Source organism: Pieris rapae, chromosome 15, assembly GCF_905147795.1.
Source record: "Pieris rapae chromosome 15, ilPieRapa1.1, whole genome shotgun sequence".
Taxonomy (NCBI): Eukaryota; Metazoa; Arthropoda; class Insecta; order Lepidoptera; family Pieridae; genus Pieris; species Pieris rapae.
The window spans coordinates 6,138,767-6,165,730 of NC_059523.1; the positions used below are offsets into that span (position 1 = coordinate 6,138,767).

Below are 26,964 nucleotides of genomic sequence, written 5' to 3' on the forward strand. Positions count from 1 at the left end.
TTTTTTTCTTATTATTATTTGATATTCTACAATAACAATCAACCACTCTACCAGACTCAGACTACCACGCCTATATAGTTTGTCTCACTCTACATCGTGTGTTAGGTTTATTCGTTACGGAATTTCTTGATTCGGTCGCCGCGCTCTAAGCCCGCTATAAGATCTATATACATATAGATAATACTGCCTACTATAACGTTGTATGACTTAATATTTCTTTTTTAATTTTCATTGTCAATCCGTCTCATCTGGCTTAAATATACCTGTTCTAATAATTACGTATATGTATCAGTCTTTAAATACTTCCAAATAATTGAGATTTAGGAGGGATTCCAATCTGATGTAATGAGATCAACTCAGATTTACATTAAAAAGGTCTGTCTACGAAGAACGTAATAAAATTAACAATTCTATTCTTCGTCAGTTTCGACTTTGCAATTGAAATTCAAATCCAAAGTCTCAAGCATATTTAATATAATTAAGAAGCATCAGTAATTGAGTAGATACCCGAAGCACAGTGTCAAACTTTTTATAAGCTTTTGTTTCCTTAGTAACTAAAAGCATTGTATATAACCACTTATTTTTTAAGTCATAAGAAAAATAATAATAATAAGAAGTACTAAAGCAGACTGACCAGAAAGTTTTTTTTTAACTACCGGTTATTAGTCCAGTATGGTCATTTGGTATCACATAACATTTTTTATAATTTATATTTTTAATTATGATCGTAAGCTGGTTATTATACAGGCGATTCATAAACGCGTGAACTAAATATAGGTACATATTCCATTTATCTTAGCTTACTTCATCCTAATTCCCTATGACCAATTTTTTTTGGTATGTTTAAAATTTAGCTAACTTTTTCTATAAATTTGAGATCTATCTTTACCCTCAGTTTTCATCATAGACAAATCGTTAGAAAATCCAGTTAACCTTACAACCTTATTGCATTATCCAGCGAATGTAAACACTTCAATGTCAATTTGTACCAAATAGTGCTGAAATTGTGTTACACCTCAAAATCAGCGTAACAAAATTGTTATATGCTTTGTCAATACATTAGCGCGAGATTTCTAACCTCATGTTCGGTTTTAACTTACGGAGAAATTACGTTGCCATAATCAAATTTAGCAGACGCAGAACAAGCAATGTACCCCAAATTACTACGTTAGATTCCTTAATTACTTTTTATGTAAAGCAAATATGTCATAAACGTAGCTCTCACAACACTTATGACAGGAATAGCCGGATAGATACTGTGTTACCCTGGGTCCGAGTTGAACGTCTCTAACAAAATGCTATATTATTATAACTGTGTTTTAAAACTTCAATGCGATTCTAAAGGAAATATTTTGATAAAGAAAATATATTAAACAAGTAGTAGCATCGCAAGTATCATTTATTCAACTACTACATATAGAATATTTTTTATATATATAATAGGGGGGACAACGAGTCTGCGGCGTCCCGCAACAAGGGGCAGTCATCGCAGCCCATAGACCCTAGTATAGTGGCGGTATCACTTAACATCAGGTGAGTCTCCTTCCTGCCCGTTTGCCCCCTGTTCTATAAGATAAAAAAAAGACCCCACGTTTAGTGGGTGCTTTCCCGGCCTTTGAGTGAGGAGTACGCTAGAATTTTGATTAGTTGGAAGTCGAATCTCTCAGGGTAGACCCCCACTGGGAGTCGATTCCACAGTTCACTAGATTGCAAAAGAAAATTCCTTGTGAAAAGAGTGGAAGAATTCCATCCATCAAGGTGTATAATGTATGTTTGTGTATAATAATATGTATTATAAACAAAGTTAAGTGCACTCAAAATCCAATGTTATTTTATATGAAAATGCACAGACGACACACATGTAAATGCATGGTAATAAGCCATTAGGGGCACGTAAGTTAATACATTTCGCGAAATATGTAAATTAAGCAGACTTTATCCCGCAAACATCGGGTGAATTAATGTATTATACGTCTTGCGAACGCCCCAGGGGAGTTACAACTTAAATTGTAACAATATCGAATCGTATGTACACGTCTTGTTAATAAGATCGTATTTAAATTACTTGTTAAACACACTCCTACAATGAATACATCATTATTGTTTCGAGTTTAACTCACTTGATAGAATGGAAAGTAAATTCTAACAAGAATTTATACCCCTTAGCTATGCATAGGCATTGGTGATTGTAGTAGAAACCTTCTTATTATGATAAGACGCAATAAATAAGTAGATTAAACTTTTAGTTATTTTTTTTCAGATATATTTTCGTAATAAAAAAAATGAATTTGTAGAAAATCTCTCAAATGTCTATAAATCAACACAATAATATAAAAAAAGTATACAAAATGGGACATCTGGCAGGGAAATAAAATTAAAAATGTTAACTAAGTTATATTTGTACTTCACAATATTGAGTATTAGAATAATTTGTAAATATGTTACAATAATCTTAAACAAAACAAGTTACTTTTATTAAAATACATATTCTGTAACACTCCCATTTAATATCAAGGAAGCACAAAGATCAACAGGAAAACGAGGAACAAATAAATGTTTTTCTAGATTCAATAGATAGCCACTGTATTAACATAACTGTGTAGTGTATACAATAGTAAATTAAAATATCTTCTGCAATAGAAATAGGCAGCATAGAAAGTGAAACAAAAGACGAATCTATTTCTTTCTAATCCAACCACAGACGTTCTTCGTGCCAGATGAATAAAAATAGAAATGCCTAATCGTCTTTTGTTTTACGTTTACAATGTGTTTTTCTAATTGGCTATCATCATAAGAATTATGAATTGCGTGGATTTTTTTTTTTTTTAATTTGACAGTAATGAATTTCGCGCAGTGAAATATTGTATTAAAGTATTCATTCAAATTCAGAGCTGTGACAAAGCAATTCAAATATCTGATAGTTGAATAAATGTATTGTAAACGAAAACGTTTACGAAAATCGTTGTTTGTAAACTTTTTTTTAATAATTTGTAAAAAAAATACATCGAATTAGATATTTTTTTTATCGCTTTGTCTTACTTACTTAGATACAGTATTGCCTTTTGAATCCAAAAATATAGTATCGAAAAGCATATGACCAGTCTCAAACTGAGCTCTATAGCAAAATTGTTTTATTATTACTTTGAACTATCATGTATTGTAATTATAACATTCTCGCATACGAATACTTAAAGAAATTACCGTAATTTTTTTAAAGGTTTTATTATTACTGAAGAGACTCGGTTATCAGGATAACTCCAATATAAAATACATTTTAACTCTATAGATTATTATAGATCGATCCTTCCTCCTAGGAATATAAATAAACTCATTATTATGGCACATAAAGGAAATATGTAATAACAACCAAGAATTATCGAAAGACTTATTCATAAACGTGTATTAAACCAAATATTAAATGTTCTGTCTCTATCATATCTGACCATTTGCCAATAAGTAAACGAGACAAAACATTCCCTAACTAAACGGGGTTTATAGTTTATTTCTAAGTTAATGTTCGATAATTTCTCAAAATAGAAAAAACATATTTTAACATTGCCGCTTAGCGAAACTACTTAAGTTATTCTTAAAACTAATTTTTAAACAACACTCAAAAACTTAAATTTTAACAATAATTGTGAACATGAACGCTTTTGAAACTTATTTAAAGCATGTAAAGGCACTTCATATAACATCACAACATTAGCACCATGTTTAGAAGTATTAAGGCGTGACTATGTGATTTATTATGCATAAATATCAAATTTACGTATACACGTATACGTGCAGATACGTAACATATACGTATTTATTATGATTTAAAAAAAAACACAAAAACTATATAAAAATCTGATACATAACAAAAGACGTATACAATTAAGGTGCAAAAATGGGATGAATATCTGTGATACGTCATTTTCCCTAAAACTTTGTATGAAATATCATTGGTACTAATTCTGGTGTACAACTCCTTACTTCTTGAATTAAAATTAATTTTAAGCTCTTTATGTATAGTTATAAGCCTTCCAACATACTAATTTTGATATATTTATTTTTACTTATTAAGTTCTTTATAATAACATAAATTCTGTAATTTTAACTCAATAACATAGTTTCTCGTAGGTGAGAATGTACATCAAAATTAGCACCAGTGTCTCTTATAAATATCTATATACATTAAGGGTGGCACACTAGAAGCGTTAAAAGCAGTTATCCCTCATAAAAAACCTAATTAAGTTTCACTGCCATAGTTATTGCTAAATCCTTACATGTATATGTATTTAAAATAGATGTATCTTCTATGTTGTGTGTGCGTTAATTCTACAATTCGTAAGTATAAGAAATCTAATTATTAGACGTTTTTGGTAAACATTTTTTACGTTGTCTTATAGGCTGACGTTTTGTATTAAAAATTATTATATTCCGAATGTCGGTTCAACAACTGCACTATACGAAAAATAATTTTTGAATAAGTATCGTTATAAATTTTCTGCTCAAAACTCAACCAATCTAATAACAATTTAACAATATTCAATTTTTTCTAATATTTAGATTTCTCAACAAAAAAATAATAATTATTGTAGAGTGCACCACCCTCGCATTAGTCAAATATCGCCTCTATAGTATTCGCTGTCCCCATTAACCTGTTCCTTTATAACTACAGTTGGGTTACCAGAACAGGAGTTCGATAGAGAGCGCGCAGTTTTGCACTGATTGCACTCAACCACAACCATTGAATTCGTATCCATATCTGTTTCGGTGCTGCTTGTTCGGCGAAGGACATTGTTGTTCATTTGAAGCCGGTGTTCGAGTATCGCCCGCCAAAGTCGTAGTTCGATGCCGCCTCTAAAATTTTCTTTTATAAGTTCATATGTATGCATAGAAAATTATACAAGAAAATATGACATCACAAATTTTAAACATATACACATCAATTATATTAGAACATAAGCAAGCTAGCAAGAGAAAAATTAAATATAAAAAGTAATTATTAAATTAAAACTTAAAAAGTTATAAGACATATAGCGAATGTCCAAGTTGTAAAATATATCAAATATTTCTTTAGTAAATACTTTATTTTTTTAGGTCTGGATTTGGATTTGCTATACTGACATATTGAAATCTGTTTTCCTTTAGTTTTTTATAATTCATGAAACGATGATTGATGATTATTCACTCTTCGTGTTAGTAATGTTTGCTATCACAGCTTGTCACTTTAAATCTTGTATTTTATGTACCAATGTATCAGTGTGCCGAGTGTTGGCAAGATTTTGTAAATAAATAAATAAAGTAGTCTGTAGACTTTGAGTGCAAAGAGAACTGGCATATCAGTTAATATAAATCTTATTTGCTACGCTAATTTCATTCGAATTTTAAATATTAAGTATTCGAACTAAAATGTTGTAAGTGTTTTCCACATAACTTAAAAAAAACACTGCGGCAAATGCAGACACTAGCTGCCAAAGTTTTCTTTTTTTTACTCTTCTTTAATAAAATCAAATTTAATGACGGGGAATAAGTGATACCTGTCTATTTTATGTTCCTTAATAAAAGTATTTTATTTTATTTTATAAAGGTTCACGTGAATTGCTAATAAAAAAATAGATAAAAAAATGGCGACAGGCAACGACTCTACGATGGAGAAATATCTATGATAAGAGATGATGAAACATCTTCTAGACTAGCTGTGTCCGGTGAATCGACCCAAATAATTCCTTCCCTACAGCCTTCCTTCAAAAAACAACACAACATTTTTAAATTCAAATCTGTAGAGAGACCGCGGGAACTAAATACACAAACTACTTTTTAAAACGAGTTTAATTTTCTTCAATTTGATATAACAATAACAAAGCAGAACTTAGCCAGGATGCTATTTTTTATCACGCAGAAAGTCATACTCGGATATGAATACACATCAGTGGCGAAGGGTGAAATTTTGGCAAAGGGAAGGCGGTCCAAAAAAATGTTGAACAGCACTCTATATGAATTAAAGCCATAATAACAAACAAAATCCACAGTATTTAACCAAATCTGCGATTAAATTACCTTACAGAATCAGTCACAGTTTAAATAACACAAATATTAAAATATAACAAACGAAATTATCACGCACCAGTGGTATAGGAACACATGTCACATACTAAAAATAATCTATTTTCAACCAAACGAAATGGAACGCGAAAATATGCCAAAATAAAAAGAATATGACTTGCGAAGGATTTCATTATAACGCTAATTCTTTTTAATATTGTCGTGTTTTCTTTCTCCCGTGCCGTGGTTCAATAACAATAATTTCTTTGTCTCTTTCTAATAGAGGAGAGGAGAGAACTGCAAGCCGGTCGCGATCAGCCTTATCTTTCTTTAAATTTTACGTACAGTTAGCGAGCATTAGAAAGAGATGGTTTGACACGCTCTGTCTCTTTTCGCCTCATAGTAAAACGTTGGCCGAGATAAGCTGTAATTCGTCGAGTTACCTTTAATGTAATTTAGGTACGAAAAATTGACGCGCTGATTAATTTACGACTATAAAATGAAATGTGATACTTAGGGTATTGCTAAGAATTACTATTGCTATTGTAAATCGCGCAGGCATTTAATTAATAATACTTTGTTAATGAAATAGAATGTAAATAATTTGTATGAATATGGAACTGATTTTTGAAAGGTAACCCGGTGGGAATCGGCTTGTATGGACTCTTCGCCACTGATACACATTATTAATTATCACACATTAAAAACGACACACAAACACATCCTTACCTAAGATTAAGTTTAGCGATATCCTCCCTCTGAGCATGCTGGAGTACGTCCACCAAAGTAAATCCCTGTTGTGCTAGCGCCTTGCTAGCTTCTTCGGGCACACCCCGTGACGTCATCCACTCCTTTATCGCCTCGTATTGTTCTTCGTCAAACTCTTCATTGGTTTGCATTCTGTATTAAAATATAATAAATTAATGATTAATTTTTAGTTATAGGCATACTCGTCGCTAGACACTAGGCCAATTATTTTAGTGGTGATGCTATCATATTATTTTATATTATATATATATATATATATATATATATATATATATAATTTTATATTAAAATAAGTGATTGTTTTGTATAACGTAGAAAATAATAGTATTTGAATATGTCACTTTCATTAAGGCAATTCAAAGAACCCATATTAAGTAAAAGTTTGTTTAGAATGTAGTATTAGTTATAGTATATGAGTTAAAGAATAAAGAAACTACATTCACTATCGTATATCAATGTTGTCAAAACCATATTTCAAAGACAAAATATCCTTTTACAGTTCTTTAGTTAGTTCAACATTTTAGTAGTCTAGAAGTACCTTGGTCTTTTCTCAACGAATTCCCGAATAATTTGCGTCTGCGCCTTTTGTTCTTCCAACATGCAGCGGAGCAGTGACTGGTATTGCTGGTAACTATCCATTAACTCTTGTTGTAATCTAAAAATAAAAACATGTTATTTTTTTAAGTATTTGTACTAACTTAGGTTGCCTTGAAGAGATCGCTTGAAAGCGATAAGGCCGCCAGTTGCTTCATTTAACTATGTTCAATTTCTATATTTATTTATATATACATTCTAAAACAGTGTGTATTACAAATTTAACACACACATACACATCAATTACATTACAACTTAAGCAATATATCAAAAGAAAAACAAAAGAAACGGCCACAAAATAAACAAAAAAAATACTAATAATAACTAATAATATAAATAATAACTATAATATAATAAAATTGTAATGTAATGAAGTGTTAATAAATAAATAAATAAAAAGCAATCTTTAAATTGAATAGGAAACATACGTTTACATTCCATATACATAATTGTATATGTAATATAATTAGAGTAAAAAAAAGATTTTGCATTTATGACCTTGTTCCCCCGGGCAAGAATTCATTGTACATACTTCTGGTTCTCATGCCGCAACTGATGCATCTGATGCAATTGGTGGTCTCTGGTGGAAGTAGCAGTTGATAGAGCGGAAGGCGTGGCACCTTCATTACTTCCGCGTTCCCTTCTTCCATCTTGGCCAGCTAGGTTGGCTCCTAGCTCTAAAATCAGAAAAAAAGATTTAATAAGGGATTTCGATTATTTTTTATTCAAATTAACATTATTCATATAGGGAAACAAGTACACTTATGAACGTCTAAAAAGAGAAATTAATTGTAAATTTACATTTACTTCCAATTCGCAAGTCAAGACGGTAAAGTGGGCAAGAAGAACTGGCAAGAAAAGTTCCGCCACTCGTTTTGAGTCATTTGTTTGAACTGGAGCAAATCATTTCCATTTTCGATGTTATTTATTATATATATATATATATATATATAATAAATATATAAACATTCGAGTTTCCGATAACGTCCAATTACATACGTGTTATTAAGAGAAAAAAATTGTAAGCGTCGCAATCCCACTACCTCTTATTTTGTGTTACAAGCACATATCCTAAACCATTAAAGTAAGTTGTTACTTAGCTTTAAACATATCCATACAAAAACTTATATCGCGCCTCGACTATTTTTTTTATGTTGAGCGGATTTAAGTGCAACATATTTATTTATTTATGTAAACTTTATTACCTTATCAAAAACATACACATAACAAAAAAACAGGTTACAAAAGCTTACAAGCGATTTCTTCCAGGCAATCCTAATGTGGAACAACAAAAAAGAAACAACTACAGAGGGTAGAGTACGATAAATGCAAAATTATTAACAAAAAAAAAACTCAAAATAACACCTTAATATAACTAAAATAAAATAAAGTAAAATCTAAAGAAAAAATAGCAATAATAATAAATAAAAATTTAAAAGCCAATCAAAAGGTTAACTAAGAATTATATATAAGCAGAGCTAATGACGAGGCAGAAAGAAAATGATCATTAAGAAGCTTTCGAAATAAATTTAAAGACTGAGCTCGTCTAATATCAATTGGTAGGGAATTCCAAAACAGGATACATAGTCAAGAAAGAGTGATAGAATTCAGTTTTATGAATAGGAGTTTCAAGAATTAGGCCGTCTAAGGAACGCAAGTCAAAACTACCGCTAGAAAGGAACATACAATTTTGCTTTAAGTTATTAGGAGTTTTAGGTAACATACCTGGTGACAAAACAGTTATGGCTGCTTGCACCGCGTTCCTGACTAAATTGTCCAAAGCGAACATCCAATGCGGCTTAATACTATGCATTCGTAGTACAACGTTCACCGCTTCTTGGAACATGTAAATTGCTGAATGGAGTTCATTTATAGCGTTTGAATCGAAATCCAAGTCTTCCTTCAATGTCGTTATCGCCTGCTCGATGACAGATCTGTTTTGATCCATTATGTACTCTTTGAGCGCGCATCGGAGGGTTTCTAGATGGTTCTGTGAAATGATAAAGAATTTTATTAATTGTTCCTCCTACATATTCGGGCTGCTTAATATAAAAAAAATATTCATTCATTAAAACAATACATTTCAATAAATAAGATTAGGGAACCCTTTAAAGTATTAAGTATCTGTGTCTGGATTCCTAGCTCTTCAAACTAAATTGTTAATTCTATAACAAGTTGTTATTTTAACCGTCTTCGACACAGTTTCCTGCATTTTTTTAACACAAAGAATTACGTGAGTGCATGAATAAGTGTGTGGGTGCATTTATTAGTGACTGGACAATGGACATATCTACAAGTGCACTCTTTTTTCTATGTCTCATCAGTACCGCAATTTTGGAGAGTTCAAGCACCGATAACTTTCTAATTTAAGGCATATGGCATATTAATTTTAATTGTAAAAGAACAGAAAGAAACAGAAGTTGTTAACATTTTAATTATACTAGAGATTTATAAAAGAACATTTCGTATATTTATATATTACATTAGTACACAGGTACTTTTCACATAGACTATATTGTGTGTCCTATTTTCTCTAATTTGATAATGGATAACAATTCTTCTATGAAGACAGATCTTCCGAATTTCCCTTACACTTAAATGCGGACTTATACAGACAAATCCATTGGTGTAAAGCCATTAAAGGTGTTCAAACCTATGTATGTATTAAGGGACTGGAATCGCACGCCCAAGGCACAAGGTTAAAAAAATTTTCACTTACCATAGTCAAGACGGTAGTGCCGAAATCTTGTTGTATACTGAGCATCCATTTTGAGCAAATCTTCTCGCAGTCCTGCTCTAACACACGAGAGAGAGTGAGGCGCCGTTGAGAGTCCTTCTTAAGCAGGTAGAAGCCGTCGTGTTCTATATCAATAGATGATCTCGGTACGTTGGGCATGTCCACCTAAAAGTAAAAAAAAATATTTAAGAATTTTATGACTCTTAGTTGTGTTTCATTGATTTAAGTTATAGCGTATGTGATGGACAAAGCCAAAAAAAAATATTTTTTACGACCTATTTAAAAAAATTGATATTCTCATATTATATTTATAAGCATCATTCTTTTTACCGCTCTCTCTCTTTATTAAAATGTTCCTTAATCGATGGTAAAACATAGTTCAATTCTCTAAATCGAACCAATTTTCAGCTGAAAGACTATGGATGCCATGCCTCATGTTGCAGTCGAGACCGACTGCCGTAGAGCGGTCGCGTTGAAGTCGTACACGACTGCAACACGACCGCATAATACAGTCGTCTACGACTGCTTGGAGCAGTTGTGATCGCCTGCAAAATAATACTGATGCGATTTCATTTACAAGATAGATTTCGATGAAGAAACGCTCCTCCTTGTACTACTATTACGCAAGCATAGGTGTGTGTAATATGTAGGTGCGCACAATAATGCAATCAAGAGAACAGTATGGAATATTTCATACTGTGCTGGGAAAAGACACTTTTTTAACTACTTTAGAATGTCAGTGGTTTCATTTAATGAATTAGTTAGTCTCGGTTGCCTGCCGAGAGGAAAGGTTTGGTACTCAGCGGAGAATGTGGAAGGAGTGTATGGGTCCGGCGGTATGAATTTAGTAAGGAACTTCAGATCGCCGTGCGGCGACCGTCTATGGCCAGCGTAAATTGATACAAATAAGAGATCAAAGTCACATTATTAGCCTTACCTCAGGTGACAAAAGCCCTCCAGACGAGCTCCGTCTATTTAAAATAGTATCGGCATTCTCCATCTCTTCAGTGGACGGCGTATTCGGCATTGTACTGAAATATAAAAATATTATGAAATTAATCCTTAATATTTTCTTTATGTCCTCCGCTGATAATTTAAAATGCTTCTTCTGGTCTCGTTATAATTTATTTTAATTAATAAAAGCAAGGCATAAACATCCTTCACCGATATCCTGTTTCACGAAAAATAGATACATGCGCTTTCTATTAATATAACGAAATCCCATTACTCACAAAACATCGTAAAAGATTTTCATAACAAATTTAGACCGTACAAGTTCTTATGAATAAGGGGATTTTTAAATAAATAAAAGTTAACAATGAAATGCATAGCATAGCATGTGGTAAGCTTTATACTCAGCGCAATATCTCTGATACCAAACATTTTATGACTAGGGTAATTAAAAATGGCAATGATTGACAAAGCTAAGTCAACTACTATGACTACGTATACATTATGTAGAACATATTTTGATCGTGCTAATATTACAACATACATCTCTAAATAGGAGTACAATACTATAAAAGTGTTAGTCTCAATTTAACTACTATTACGATTTTAAGTTCATCAAAATGTTTATCTTTCAAATGATCTTTTTTAACAATAGTAGCTGAACTCTAAAATATTTCTTTAAAACGTCTACGTTAAATATTTGAAAAAAAAAATTTGCCCGGGCGCTAAACGTAGAAAACGCTAATCCCAAGCGTAAAAATTTCATTTAAATTTTGAACAGAAAAGTTTTTATAGCAATAAGTACCTAACTGTTTCTATGTTTCTCGTTTTGAGTGTGCCTCGTTGTAAAGCTGATCAGATGAGGAATACTTATCTTTATACATTGGAGGAGCGATTTATTATTCAAATATTTTACGCAGACGGTAGATTCGAATTCCATAAAACAAATACGGAATATTTCAATTACTTGGCTAACTTTACATTTTTTTGTACAGTTGGACATTCTTTCTGAAATTTTGGTGCATTGAAATAATTGTGGTATATAACAATGTTTACCTGCTATGAGATAGGTCCGGCGGATAAATCAATATTGGAGACAGCATCGAGGACGCCGTCCTAGTGATTGTCGGGTTAGACCGGACCGTTTTAACCCTTTGAGGGAAAATAAACACTTAGCAATCGTACGGTTAATGTTAGCCAATGGGGTCGAAAGTCACAACTAAACCAAATTTTAAATAAAGAACGGGTACCTTTAAAATATTCCTATAATGAGGCATTATGTCTGATTATCACTGTCTCCGTGACTCAACTGGTAAAATGCAAATAAAATGCCTATGATATATTCCTGGAGAAAAATACCAATAAAACAGATACAGCAATGTTTATCACAAGGGGTATAAACTGGTTAATCAAATTTAAATAATTTTTAGTATTAATGCAATCTATTGTCGAGTAGAAGTTCTGAACTAAGCAGTCAAAATAAGTTTTTAATTCTTATGAACCAATTAATAACCTAACTGATCTTCTATTTGTTAGGGTATAACAATCTATACCAGGAATTATTACTTAAATTAAAATTTCCAATTCCTTTTCCTTTTCTTTGCTTTTTTATATTTGTATTTTAGTTTACGGGCGAACAAAACTGAAATAGATGCCCAATGCCAAATTCTCAATGCCCAATTCTCTCACTTTCATTTCATTTTAATTAACTGTTTACAATATACTCTTAAAACAGACTTCATGTTCGCAAACAACGTACATCTTTTAAATGGTAAGTAATACGAAAATATATGGGATATTGTTCAAACACCTTTACTCTCAAATATATAGAAGCTCATTTCGCAGCTAATATGACAATCAGGCATGACACTTAATGCAAATTTGGTTTAGTTGTGAGAAATTCTGGAATAATGGAATGGGTAGCAGTATTGGAATGAATCGTACTTTTATTTAAGGTATGTTTAGATGGCCAAATATGGATAACTGAAATCGGATTAGTCGAAATATATAATTAATTAACTATGAATAAACCACTCGTGTTAAAAAATATAAGGTTTAATTTTGTCCATAATGAAATATGATTAGGATAAAAACAAAAGCCTAAATATCACCACTATTAGTACGAATTTAATTGTAATGTGTTGTTTTGTATTAAGGTGTATTTTGTAATGCACAAACACAACTCCTAAATTAATTAATATGGAAGTTGGAACTTAAAATCGTTTAACACATGCAAATGGATAAATAACGTTCCATGCTATAACAATAATTCGATACCCACTAAACTGAATTGCTTAACTTCATATTAAAAAGCTTTTATAATCTGTGTGGAGAGAGTACCATCATGGTATTTGAAGTCAAGAAAAAAACTATAAAAAAGAGTATGTGTACATATGTACACACGTTAGAAGTTATACTTCTTTGGCGTATGGAAAAAAAAACTATAATGCAGTAGTGATTAACGATAAATTTATTTACTTAAAGTATTTAAAAAAATAAATTATTAGTAAATACTATCACCGTCGTATATGAAATTGATTTAAAAACACCAAAATAATATTTATTTATTCACACTGTTTAACTGTACTGTTACGAAACACGTGTTCTAAATATAAAAATACTAGAATATACAACTTGAACAGAGTTATCGATTTCCATGCCACCTACAAACTTTACGATGTCGAATTTAGGTGTAGGTGTGCGCGCGCATCGTAAAAATTCACTTATAATTTTTCTCCATCGCGCCAAAAGAAGTATAACTTCAAAAAAACCACGCCGGTTTTCTTTACACACAGACTCTATATTTCATGTCAGTGTTCTCAATTATATTAAGTTATTGTATTTTTTTACAAAAATGAAACTTATGTACTTAAACAGAAATATTAATTCAAACTAAAAAAATGCCTTTTAAAAGATTTCCAACACAAACTTCAGATTATTTGTTAGTGGATAACGACTTAACAAGACCCATTTAAAAACTTACTCTATTTCCGGGGAGCTCGGCAGATTTCCTTGCAAACTCGGCTGAGAGATTTTCTTTTGAGTTACGACCGGCCTTCCCTTATCCGCGGGTACTGATATACTGCGGCTAAAGTCATTGTTTCCTAGGCGACTGCTTGATTTCTTTTTTCTGTAACCATTTATATATCATAAATACAATAAGAATAATGTTGTGGTGCAAGAAAAAACCAGGTAGGTGCAAAATCTCGACCGTATTTATTTATTTAATTATGAATAATCTTACAGCTTATACTATATATATTATAACACAAAACACTAAGTCAATACAAAAAGGCAAAACAGAATACAAGTAAGTACATTAATAGGTAAAGATACATTAAAAAAAAGCTAAAGAAAACTGAAATTTTACATTTGAAACAACAAATAATACTTAAAATTTCAAATAACTAAATTAAATAAAATTAGAGTCATCCCGCTTGTTCAAGTACTTCCTCGCATCTTTTGTTTTAGGTGGAAAAGATCAATATCCTGATAATTGGTGTTATACTTCGATAAACCCCTAAACATTGGCTAATTATGCAGGCATGCACAGTCACATAGAACATTGCAAGTGCCTATTAAGAAATGAAATCACCAAACAGATACCTAGATAGATCTGATACCTATAGTTTTAGTACCTACTGTTTTCTTTAATTCTTTAAAGTATAGATATTGAATAGAGATATATATGAAATAGACAGAGCAATCTGAAAGCAAATAGCTTAATGGAATTTAGGACACGCGGAAAATAACTAGATCAGAGGTTACTTCTACAAAATATTATCTCTCATTCTTTTTGTTATTTTATTTTTTATTAATATCATTTTGTGCGTTTTTTAGCAATAAATGTTATGTCTAATTGTACCAATTTTGTACAAATTTTCTACTACTTATAGGCAGCAAAATAAAAAAAAATAAACTTACTCGCAAAGGAAAGGATCTTCCAATAACTCTGCAGCCGTCGCCCTATTTTCCGGATCCGGTATGAAGCATCGAAGGATGAAATTCTTCGCCTTCTGGGACAACTCACTCGGGATTTCTGGATGCATTTTATAATACCCCACCTATTTCAAATTATACTTTGAGACAGAGACAGAAAAAGAAGCAGAGTAAAAGAAGTTTATTTAAAGAGTTTCGTTATTTACTATAACCAGTATACATTGATTTATCTCAAATATACATTTAATTGCAATATCTCAAATTTTTGTGTTTATTTTTTTTATAAGTGTATTAATATGCATTTTCAGTTTATATGTTAATTCTATATACCGCTTATGTTGACAAGATGTTAGCTATTGTAAATAAGTTGAAAGAGATAAATATTTTTTTTTTTAAATATTAATTCAAATTCCAGGATAAAATATAGGATTACCTTAAACAAAGCAGCTTGAGGTGACCCCAACTCCATGAATGGCGGATTTCCGGTCGCCATCTCCACAACCGTACAACCAAGAGACCAGATGTCAGCCTGGAAATTGTATGTACATGAAATAAATACTACGAATAAAACACAAATACATATATAAGTTTTAAAACAAAACAAACTATAATTTCATTAAAATCACACCAGGTTGCGCTTTAATTCTAAGAAAAAGCATAAAAAAATTAACCTTCCCATAGCAAATAAGCAATGCCTTATTTAAACTGAATTTTATTCTGGAAATACATTGTCTTCACATATTGTTAAACATTGTTAATTCTATTTTAAAAGAGTCAGTGTTGCCGTCTTCTCCACACGAAACTAGCTTTTGGAAGGGGTACTAGAATTATCTTTATATTTTATTAATAATCAAAAGTGCCATTTTAGGTGGTCTAATTGGAATAAATGATTTGATTTCAAACCACAACATTGGTTGATCGTTTGGTTGACCGTTTCGAGTTTGTTGTGTCTACCTGCATTTTTGTTGCTGTATTTGTTTTGTGAATTTTTGTATAGGTACCTTCTGTACGTTCTAGTAATAATTATTAAGTATTAGTTTCTCAGTAAGCGAATTTTTTAATTCATATGAGAAATAAAGTTATTCTAACCGTAACCGTAACATTAAGAAGTATGCAATGCACGTTTAAGCAGTGAATCTCAGCAACTAACAGTTGTCTTTTACCTATTGGTTAATCGATACTAGCCATACCTATCCAACACATATGCATTATGTACAATAAATGTAAATAAGTTTAAAAGAAATTGACATACCGGTGCCCCATATCCCCTCTGACCCTTGTCTATGACCTCTGGGGCCATGTATTGCAATGTTCCAGCAAAAGTCTCCGTTGAGGGACACAAACCGGCCAATCGCTTTGACGTACCGAAATCTGATATCTTGACCACCCCACTGTATGTATTCACCAATACGTTGTCACCTTTTATATCACGATGCACGATTTTTTGGTCGTGTAAGTATTTTAAACCTGCAAAGATATTGTTACTATAGTTAATTAGTGTATCCGTCTAAACAAACTATTTATATATTTATATAATCACAATTAAAATTATAATAATATAAATACAAAAATGTTTATTTATTTTCTAATTACAGTGATTTTGTGTATCACGCTCCAATGAGGATTAAGTTTATTTATTTATTTGCCCTACAGCTACTCACTAAGCAATATCCAAATAATTACAATATATACAAAAGCACAGTTAACAATTATTACCTATGTGTAGTGACCAGAGATTTTTTATATTATTTTAAGTAACATTAAATATATCTATTTGCTGGTAATTTATTTTATAATCTATTATATTTATTTATTTTTTGCGGTTTCGTAGTTAAATTTTTCTTACAAGTTTAATATTTTTGTGTGGATGTGTGTAAATATTGTAGTCTTAATTTCTTGTATATTTTAAGCATACATGTTATTTTAGGAGAAATACATAAATAAAATCTTTTGCTCTCAAACCACTCCAATTCTATCCTATTTCAGTAAACAATAAACACTGAAATGAGGTCAAATAACTGAGTTCTAAAAAAATATACGTCGAGTTGATAACCTATTAAAACATTTATTTGTAATGTTAAACAAATACAAAATGACTAACGTATTTCACGAGTAAAATAATAAACCATAAACCTGTAATTCTTACCTTCCAAAATCTGTTTAGTATAGTAGGCTATAGTGGCCTCATTTTCTTTAAGAGGTCCCCATTTTGAGCGAAGCAGAGCTGACAGAGATCCTCCGGGAACTTGTTCCATGAATATCTTGAAATAGTTGTCTTCTGATATTGATCCTAGGTACTGCAATAAGTCAAAATAACTTTATTCATATAGGTAAACAAGTACACTTATAAACGCCAGAAAAAAGTTAACATAATTCTAAATTTACATTTAATACCAGTTCGCAAGTCAAGACGGTAGAGCGGGCAATAGAACTGGCAAGAAAGTTTCCGACACAAGCTTCTTGATTAAAAAGATTTGAGTTTTGAGTCATACAAATTGTATGAATAGTATAAGAAATTTCGTTTTTATTTTTTCAAGTTATTTAAATTTATTCAGGATCTTGGCAAGGGCATATTGTAACATATGTGTTATCAAATTATGATATGTTTTTACATAGGATTGTATGTTCTGTTAAGTAATTTTTTCTATATTTTTTTAAAATTACAATTCGTCGAGTTATTTGCTACTTAAGCAAGTGTATCAAATCAAAATTCACTGTGACATTTATGAACGTCAATATAATCAATTGCAAGGTATATCTTTATTACAAGGAAATTGTATTTTTTTTTAATTTGATAAATAATTTTATTTATATTTATTATACCTGCACAATATTCCTGTGCCTTAATTGGGAATGCAGCATTATCTCTTCATGTAATGGCTGGACATCTCCAAGATTCTTCTCCGGTATCTCCTTAACCGCGATTCGCACTTGGGTATTGAGATCCCTCGCTGCGTATACGACTCCGTACGTGCCTTTACCAAGTACGACACGTTTGTTGCAATCGTCTAGTTCGTATTCAAACTGAAAATAAAATCAGATATTAAAATATCCTTTGATTTAATCCAACACATATTTTGATTAAGTTTATTTTTTATATAACTTTGTGTCACCCTTTGTATACTTCAAACTGTAATTGAAATAAATTAAAGTGCCCTTAATCAGTAATATTTTTTTATTATTACAGAAACTGGAAGAATATGTAAAATACTTAAAACATATCAAAGAGTTTTGATTATATAAAATTATTTAAATTAATCTACCTTCAACTGGTCCTGCATAACGCTTGTATCCAAATCCGCGACTTTTTCATGGTCCGCAGTCAATTCTCCCAAAAACTCATACAAACGTTGCCGGAACAAATGTGAAGGGAGGAATATTTGAAAATCATCAGAATTCTCACTCACGTATAGAAAGAGACATCTATCGTCGCGTTTGTATAAGCTAAAAACATTAACAATACCATACAATTGAGTGTTCTAAGCGTTAATTAAAAAGGAAAAAAATACCCAAAAATCAATCGCACAAATTTTTTTTAGTGGACGCAATTTCTGTATAACAGTTTCCTCAAAACAAAGAGTGAAACTCAAAGGATATCTCTACATAACAAATAAGTAAATTAATTATGAAGTATATTAAAAAAAATATGATTATGTTTGCAATTGACTCGTCTGGTTGTACTAAATCTAAAATATACTAGAAACTTACGTAAATAGACCATTTGCTTATAGACTTAGCCAATAACATGCCGTTCATACAATTGATATTCCTTGAAATGAATATTAATATAAGTTACCTTAACCTCACATTCTACGTATATGTACCCAAATGTTGTATTCAATATTGTTCCAAAAACTATTTAAATTCATTTCTCACCACGCCCTTACAAATAATATTAATTACATATTATGAACACACAAATAATTCTTACCTATAAGTCCTAATCATATCAGATGTAAACAGCCACCTATGTACCTGTCTGCAATCTCCCCTCATATATTTGAGACACAGGTTGAGAATTTCCACCGATTTTTGTTCAGCTCCCATATTGACGTTGACATATGAAGGCATGTATTCTTTTGTAGTTTCTAATATCACGACCTAATAATTGAAATCCTATTTAACTCATCGCAAATAACAACACTACAATAAGTTTATATGTATTGAAATTACAAATTTTAACTTAGATTTAAGTCGAAGGAAACATACATTTTAAAATAATACTAAACTTACGGGGAACCTAATGATGTTTTCACAGGAACTCTTGGTGGCCTCAACGAAGAATTCCATCCAGAATGAGAAGACCTGTTGCTCAGGTGATGTATCTTCATTCTTTTTTCTGAACCTAAAATAATCATATTAATAATTTCTGTTTTTTTTACTATTAATTATTAAAAGTCCTTCGGGTACAAATACGCGCTGGAATTATTTTTCAGATAAAAATTTCATCCGTTCTTCCGTCTATGAATGCTTTTAATTCAATATTAAATTCTTACATACTTAGAATTATTTTAAGTAAGCAAAAATTGAGAATAAGCGAAAAACAAAAGCATTTTATTAACGATTGAACGAAAATTTAAATAATATATATGATGTTATGTGTATGTATCATTCGGAATCCATTTGACACGAGTCACTTGTACGAAACTTAGTACGTGCGACAGTTCACGTACGCAGTAACGAACGTATAGCGGGGTTAACCCACGAAGCAATGTTATATACATACCTATCTATAAGCTCGATATTGCCAATAGTTGATTTAAGGTACCAATTGGGCGGTTTCAATTTGAACATACATTCGGCCGCTTGTATCGCCTTGACGTAATCCTGCGCAAGGACCGAGATCTCGAAGAAAGTGGCGACGTCCCAATACTCTTTGAGGGACGATAAACTGCCTTTTTTACCGATCAAGTGGTTGAGTACTCTGCCTGAAATTCCAAGAATATTTACTAGGAGACGAGATTAATAAAAAAAGTTAACAATATGTTACATTTTTTTGTTGTTGATACATAAAACAGCGCAATTTGAATTTTACATAAAAACCTATTTTTATTTTTTTAGTCCAAATTTAATTTAAAAACGAAATAAATACCTATATGTTGTAGTTCTTGAGAATCTTTAAAATCATTTCCAGCAATAACAAGCAGAGTTGCCAAATTGATGCCAGCATATTCATTCGGTTGTACTTCAAAGCCTTGTCTGTACCTATAAACAAAAACAACATTACAACTAACAATAATTAAAAACGTCAAAAAGTGTAAAAAGCCAACATCACGTGGTGTTCCCAGGCGGTCACCCATCCAAGTACTGACCACGCCCGACGTTGCTTAACTTCGGTGATCGGACGAGAACCGGTGTATTCAACGTGGTATGGACGTTGGCAATAATGCACGCAAAATTAAGGCATATAATATTCAAGACAATTGAATATTTTTTAATAATAACCAGCTTTTTATAATACTGTTTTAAATTCATACCAATGTATGGCACTCGTCAAGCTCTCCATATCGCTGTGCTGAGATTCAACAAATTTATCCTTATAAATGCGCCCACAGAGGCACAGCATGTCGGGAAATCTATTTTCCTTCTTTTCCAACGCTTTCACGCATACTCGCAATGCATTTTCCCTGTCGCCTTCTTTATTTCTCCTGAAACCATGAAATAGTATTATTATCATTATCTATAATATAAATATCTAAGTATATGGCTTAAAATTTATAATGCAGTATTTTTATCATAAGATTATGTTAACGCTTAAAGGTGTAACTAAGCAGTTTGCAAATATGTAGAAACTTTACTAAACTATTGAACTGATTTCAAACAATTTCTTTAGTATTGAGTGACAATAGTCACTCTAATAGTGGTTAATATGTGTCTTCAATTTTCACGCGAACGTAGTCGTCTTTGAAATTTTAGTGTTATTATCAGAATAAATAATAGTATATGTAAGAGTTTAAATATAACCTCATAAATTGAGTCGATCCTTATTATTAATAAGGGTTCGGCTACAGATAAGTGAATATCATATATTACAGAAAATGCACGCTTAAGCAAAAATATATAGTGGTGATACATACATGTTCCATTTTTGAACTATAACATAGTGTCAATAATTATTACGTTTAAACGATTTTAAATTCGATATTTTGTGTTAACCTAATTCATCCGACGTTCGAAATTCAAACATTTCAAAATTAGAACGTATGAACCTTACCTGTTCATAGCAAACGCGTACATGAACCTTATAATCGGCATATTTACATAATTCTTCCTGTTCATTATAGTCTTCAGATCATCAACAATATGTACTATCGCGTCATAGTCCTGTATTTCTCTATACGATATAAGGAGATTCAAAATCGTATCTCCCGATAACACTCCCGGATCATCCAGCCGACGTCGCATGGCATGTAAATAATTATTAAGCTCCGCACCGCTGTAAGTTTCACGAGCTTTTCGAAGATCTGAAAGGAATTTCTCTTGTAGATGCGCTCTGTGGACAATGAGAATATGATTTAAAGAATTTTCCAAATTTGATTTATTGTTGGTGCTTTACCGACCTCTACACATTGCTTTTTCATACAAAACATGCGTGTGTACAAAGCACACAGGTGAGAAGTAAAACTTCATTATCAATTAATAATGTAAAAACCCCAATAGATGATCATGTACCAGATCTCTCCATGTATAATCTATATTCACACTGTTAACACAATGTATACGTGCTAATGATAATATAAATATAAAATCTGCGATAACTGCACAAGACGTTATACGACAGAATTGCCATCTAAAGTTTTAATATGTAACTACTAAACGAATACATCAACCAATCACGTGTATTATTTCTCGATCTCCCTTTTTCACTCTCTCTCAATCGGTTTTAATCGTTCTCTCCCTTTCTTCGACAAAAACGCTGCACATCTTTGTGAGGTTTCATCCGTAAAAAAATTACCCTCATGCGCCTAAAGAAGTATCACCGAAAAAATCTCCTTAAATAAAAAAATAAAAAAGAAGTATCGCCTTAAATCTCAATTTTAATTAAGCTTGACACTTGCTCTTTGTATTACGATTTTAAGATAATGACGAAAGACCCAAAATCCAGTGGCACAAAAGTGTGTGGAAAAATCGTAGATCAATAGTGTTTTGGGCATATAAGAAAACATAATAAATGTTCACGCTCAATAAAATATTATCTCTGAACTAAATTGCATAAGACTCGTGACATAAGTACATAGGTGTCATGTTAACAACGGCTAATTGGAGAGTAATTTTAGTCGTTAAGATAAAATTTCATTGACTTAGGTTTAGACACAGTTAAAACACTTTATTTCGATATATTTTTTTGTGCCATACCCTTTGCTATTCTAAAATTGTATGCCTTATGTAACATACATTATTTAAATATTAAATTGAATTATTCACAGAAGCAAAATAAATTATGTTTAGTAAGCAATTACTTGGAAATTGTAAACGAAACATAGCAAGTAAATTTACAAAACATACAATGAAAAATTTAAATTCCAAATTCAAATAGTTTTAATACAATTTCAAGAAATCCCTTAACAATCAAATTTCTAACCTTTGGGGCGCGGGCCCCACGTTAGGAACACCGGTCTAGAGTATATGAAATTACGAAAGACCTGTTTTTAAAGCAAAATTGTAATTAGATTGTTCTAGATATGACTAACCATGATTTAAATGATAATAACAGATCATAAGCTACACGTTGAATGTGGGCTGAAATCTGCATTAAATATTCATGTAACATTTAATATCAAGTTTTCCTTGAACATTTTCTTATCCAGCGCCCCCCCAGTTTTACCTACGTTTTTTTTATATAACTAAGGTCAAACACCTACAGAGACTCAAATTGCCAAAGTCTCGCAACCCCGGTGCCGGCTTGATATAATAATTTAAGGCTTTTGATTTTATATGCAGCCTTGCTCAGTATGCCAACAACAATTCTGACCATTGTTAACATTAGACTTGAAGTAGTACGTACCTATATACGTTTCATTAACGTAATTAAGAATTCTTAAGTTCACCGAACCTATACTACGAGATAGATCGATTAACAACAAAGGCAAGGCAGGAAGAAATTATCTTACAAAAATATTTACTATAAATTGAGAAACCGTTAAATCTACATGAGAGTGAGATAGTTATAATCCTTACATTTCATAAAGTCAACCGGCCTATGAATGGATATAGCGTTATATGACATAAGCTTAAAAACTACAACGGATTTAACCAATATATATGGATGATTGTTAAGGGCACACGATACAGGGCAAGTGAAGCAAGCTAGTTATAAATGAACATGAAAAGGTATCATTACTCATATAACATCATGTAAAGTCATAATTCAAAGGTAAAAATATCTTTTACACAATCCTTAAACAATATTTAATACTGTGTCACTGTGTGTGTAATGTCCTGATACTTTATACGACCTATTGTTTGAATACGTACTTTGTTTGCACTTCTACGTCTTGTAATATATTCTTCAATCTCAAGGTGAGATGTTGTTTCGGATCAGCTGTTTCCTCCCCCTTGAATTTTGTCGCTGCCGGATTGGTTGTAACACATATGCCCGCATCAGTCATCTTGTATGACACAAAAAGGAAATTCGGTAATGATATCTGTAAAATAAATTAAATGTACATAACATTCGCTTTTGAAATAACGCGTTTGAATATAAGAATACTGAATTCTTTTTTTGGTTGTAAACAAGCATGCAAACAAATAGTTAAACGTTTTAAACTGTAAACATTTATATAAAATAACTGATTATATAGAAGTATACTGTCAGTAATTGAACTGAAACTAAATAAATAAATCATTAGCGCTACAACTATTTGAGGTATCGGCCTCAGATTTGTGTTTTTCATTCATGATCATTTGTCAATTTAATGGACAAGTAGGTGATCAGCTTCTTTTGCCTTACACATTATCTACTCTTTGGTTTTTCTCACGATGTCTTAACCGTTGCAGCGAATGTTAAATGCGCACAGAGTCCATTGGTGCACAGCCGGAGATCGAACCTACAACCTCAGGCATGAGAGTCGCACGCTAAAGCTACTAGGCCAGCGCACCTCTCATTAAAACATGAACGCATAGATAGTATTTTGACTAAGTATGAATTTAAATAACAGTAGCTGCAATATGTGCTATAGAAGATATGATATTAATGTCATCAGATGTACATAGAGTACCCTTAAACTAACTAAAGACAACTCTTATAACAGCATATTCAGTGATGAGAATCTATTTAAATAACAATGGGCACAGTGCTGTTCATAATTGACCTTGACATGCTCACAATGCCTAGGTAATCAATGTAGATCAAAGATTGAGCCAGTAGCACTAATTCAATGAAATCACAGGTATGTTTATATACTACCTATTGTATGTGTAAAAAAATGTGTCTGGGAAAAAGTCTCATACAAAGAATACGAGGGGTATCCTACCTCACCAATCTAAAAGTCTTACACAGACCTATAATCATTATTATATTAAGCAGTTTAAGCAAAGATTTCTTTCAATAAGGGTTTGGAATATATGCAGCATTTGCTTCTGCCATTGATATTTGAAATTTCGCCGTCTTGCTTAATGAAAAGCAAGACTTACATTAGAAGTATCTAGAACGAGACCAAAGGATCACTACACTCATCTAAATGGTGTGTTGCGGCATTGGCACTAAATACACATATTCAATGCTACAGCACAGTGCTTCTTGTCCCTGTCAGCCCTATTTTTAATTAATTGTTTCTGATTAAATACAAATATAAATATACTTTTTTCCACAAATATTGTATTGATCAGGAGTGGAAGTAAATAGAATAATTGTGTTTCAATAAAATTCTAACCATAAATTAATACATATGTATCTAATCTTTTTACTTAAGTAATTTATTGTTTTTGTCTCTAAAGTAAATGTTTTAGTGACAAATTTGAGTTTTGGGTATTGCATAGATACTAATCCGCAATAAATAAGACTCATGTTTGAATGACAAAACTTTAAATTATCACTATGTGAAATTATCACAATTTACCTTTCAAAATACATAAATAAAATAAAAGAGTTATTGGGAACTTCTTTGCTTTTTACTCTATTCTATTCTTACCTTAATACGAAGGGTAGCGTCAGGATCAATATCATTAAAAAGCAATACATTCTCCTTCATATCAAAACTCTCTCTAACGCCAAGATGATACAGCAATGAACTCTGTTGCACTTGAACGCTGAGATCCACAAGTACCACATCAGCATTGTAGAATGTATCCAATACACTTGTTTCACCAAAATCAAGTTTTTCAAACTAAAACAAGAATACTTATAATACACATATAATTTAGCTTACCCTAAATTGTTAGCAATTCTTGACATATTATTTCTATTAAGATCCAAACATATCCACAATCTCTAAAGTCCTTATAATAAGGGGTCAACAAAGGAATACTTTATTATTTACAAAATATTGCATATTTATTATTCACTTTACCCATCTAATGTTAAATTCAATTGGATTAAAGGTTCAATTTCAATAAAAAATGTTTCTTTAATATATATATGAACAGTGAAACATACTGAAATAACTCAGCCATAATACTGTGTACACTACAGTAAAAATGATAACATAATATACAATTCAGTGTATTGTATGTTAGTTTATATTTACAGTAATCTCCTAAAATATTATAATCAATACATACATGTATATGATGTAGATTTGCATTCACAAGGTCTGAAGCCAATCTAACTTCCTCTAATGCTCTTTTTCTATGCGCCAAGTGTTGTGTTTGGGACACATCCAAAACACAAGCAATGTCCATTTTAGGCCTTTGGTTGGAAGACCCAGCTTGAACAGTAGCATTGGACCCATCACTGCATACACTTTCACAAATACTTCTTACTTCACCTAAAATATTAATTTTGTTACAAAAATAGTTTAATTTAGACGCACAACGTAAAATAATTCGACATTTTGTACCTGACTCCTCCGCATTTGAAGCGTTAGGATTTCCGAATGTTATCATTTTTCCATTTGAATACAAAACATTTGGGCAGTTTTACAATTTTGTGTATATTAAACTCTATAGGATACCAATTAAATAAAAACTTGTGGTATGCACGCAAGACGAACCAACAACCAACTTGAATTGTTATTTAATATTAGTGTTGTGCTCCATATCTACTAAAACAATCGTAATCGTATAGTATTTCGAAAATTATTATCAAACTTTAACCGAAGTCTGAATGCATCAAATTGAATAAAGAGATTAGTAAAAACAAAAACCAATCAAGGAATATTTACAAAATATTTTAATAATGGTGGTGTCCATATTATATAAGTGTCTTTATATTTTCATAACCAAAGCATTATGTTATCTAAACGAATTTATACCAAACCTATTAATATCTGTATCATCTTTTAGTTTATTATTCTTCTTCAAACACAAAAAGATGAATAATGGTAATAGGTAAAAAGAGTATCGAACTTGCGATTTTATTTTGAAGCTGAGGCACATCACTACCTATTTATATTTTGTCTTGTGTATTATATTGACAGCCAACAGCTGCACTAGATAATCACGGATTTAAACGCCATCTAGCATAAAATATGTGGGCTTTTCCAATTATAAGTCATCCTTCTCGTGACAAGCGAATGTGGCAAGACTTTAGTTTACTTTGCGTATAATAAGTAGAGATGGCGTAGGATACGAGGTAAGGAATGTAGATACGAGGTAGATCGGACTAACAGTTCCTTCACAATATGTATGAAAAGGAAGGTACAACTATATAATATATACTAACTTCTAGACTTGTAAATACGGTCTGGCATATATTGTATATATTAATGCGATTGTTATTACGAAAGGGGGTTATTAAATGTAAAGAGGTAAATTATATTTTATCTTTATTTTTAAAATTCACAATA

General features: G+C 31.4%; 1 protein-coding gene and 1 non-coding gene across 3 annotated transcripts; both read right to left on the minus strand.

The window, feature by feature from the left end:
• Positions 1 to 2,381: 2,381 nt before the first annotated feature.
• Positions 2,382 to 26,518, minus strand: LOC110996751 (mitogen-activated protein kinase kinase kinase 15). 2 transcript variants are annotated; one of them, XM_022264574.2, is made up of 26 exons: positions 26,436 to 26,518; positions 26,017 to 26,217; positions 25,739 to 25,944; positions 25,150 to 25,344; positions 23,495 to 23,664; positions 21,234 to 21,512; positions 20,497 to 20,667; positions 20,112 to 20,224; positions 19,746 to 19,947; positions 19,253 to 19,364; positions 18,951 to 19,120; positions 18,283 to 18,463; positions 17,843 to 18,043; positions 17,166 to 17,316; positions 16,272 to 16,486; positions 15,453 to 15,548; positions 15,005 to 15,144; positions 14,064 to 14,210; positions 12,137 to 12,232; positions 11,067 to 11,160; positions 10,112 to 10,294; positions 9,118 to 9,382; positions 7,925 to 8,069; positions 7,337 to 7,453; positions 6,760 to 6,930; positions 2,382 to 4,845 (listed from the first exon to the last, which is right to left on the minus strand). In XM_022264574.2, exons 2-26 carry the CDS (start codon positions 26,060 to 26,062, stop codon positions 4,605 to 4,607), a joined length of 4,107 nt encoding a protein of 1,368 aa, XP_022120266.2. In that variant the 5' UTR covers positions 26,063 to 26,217; positions 26,436 to 26,518; the 3' UTR covers positions 2,382 to 4,604. The 2 variants fall into 2 exon arrangements, with proteins under 2 accessions (XP_022120266.2, XP_045487286.1); XM_045631330.1 differs by lacking the exons at positions 12,137 to 12,232; positions 26,436 to 26,518 and having other exon boundaries at positions 26,017 to 26,261.
• On the minus strand, positions 20,283 to 20,401 carry LOC123689852. The gene has a single exon (XR_006750725.1). It is a non-coding gene; the product is annotated as a 5S ribosomal RNA (ribosomal RNA).
• Positions 26,519 to 26,964: the final 446 nt, after the last annotated feature.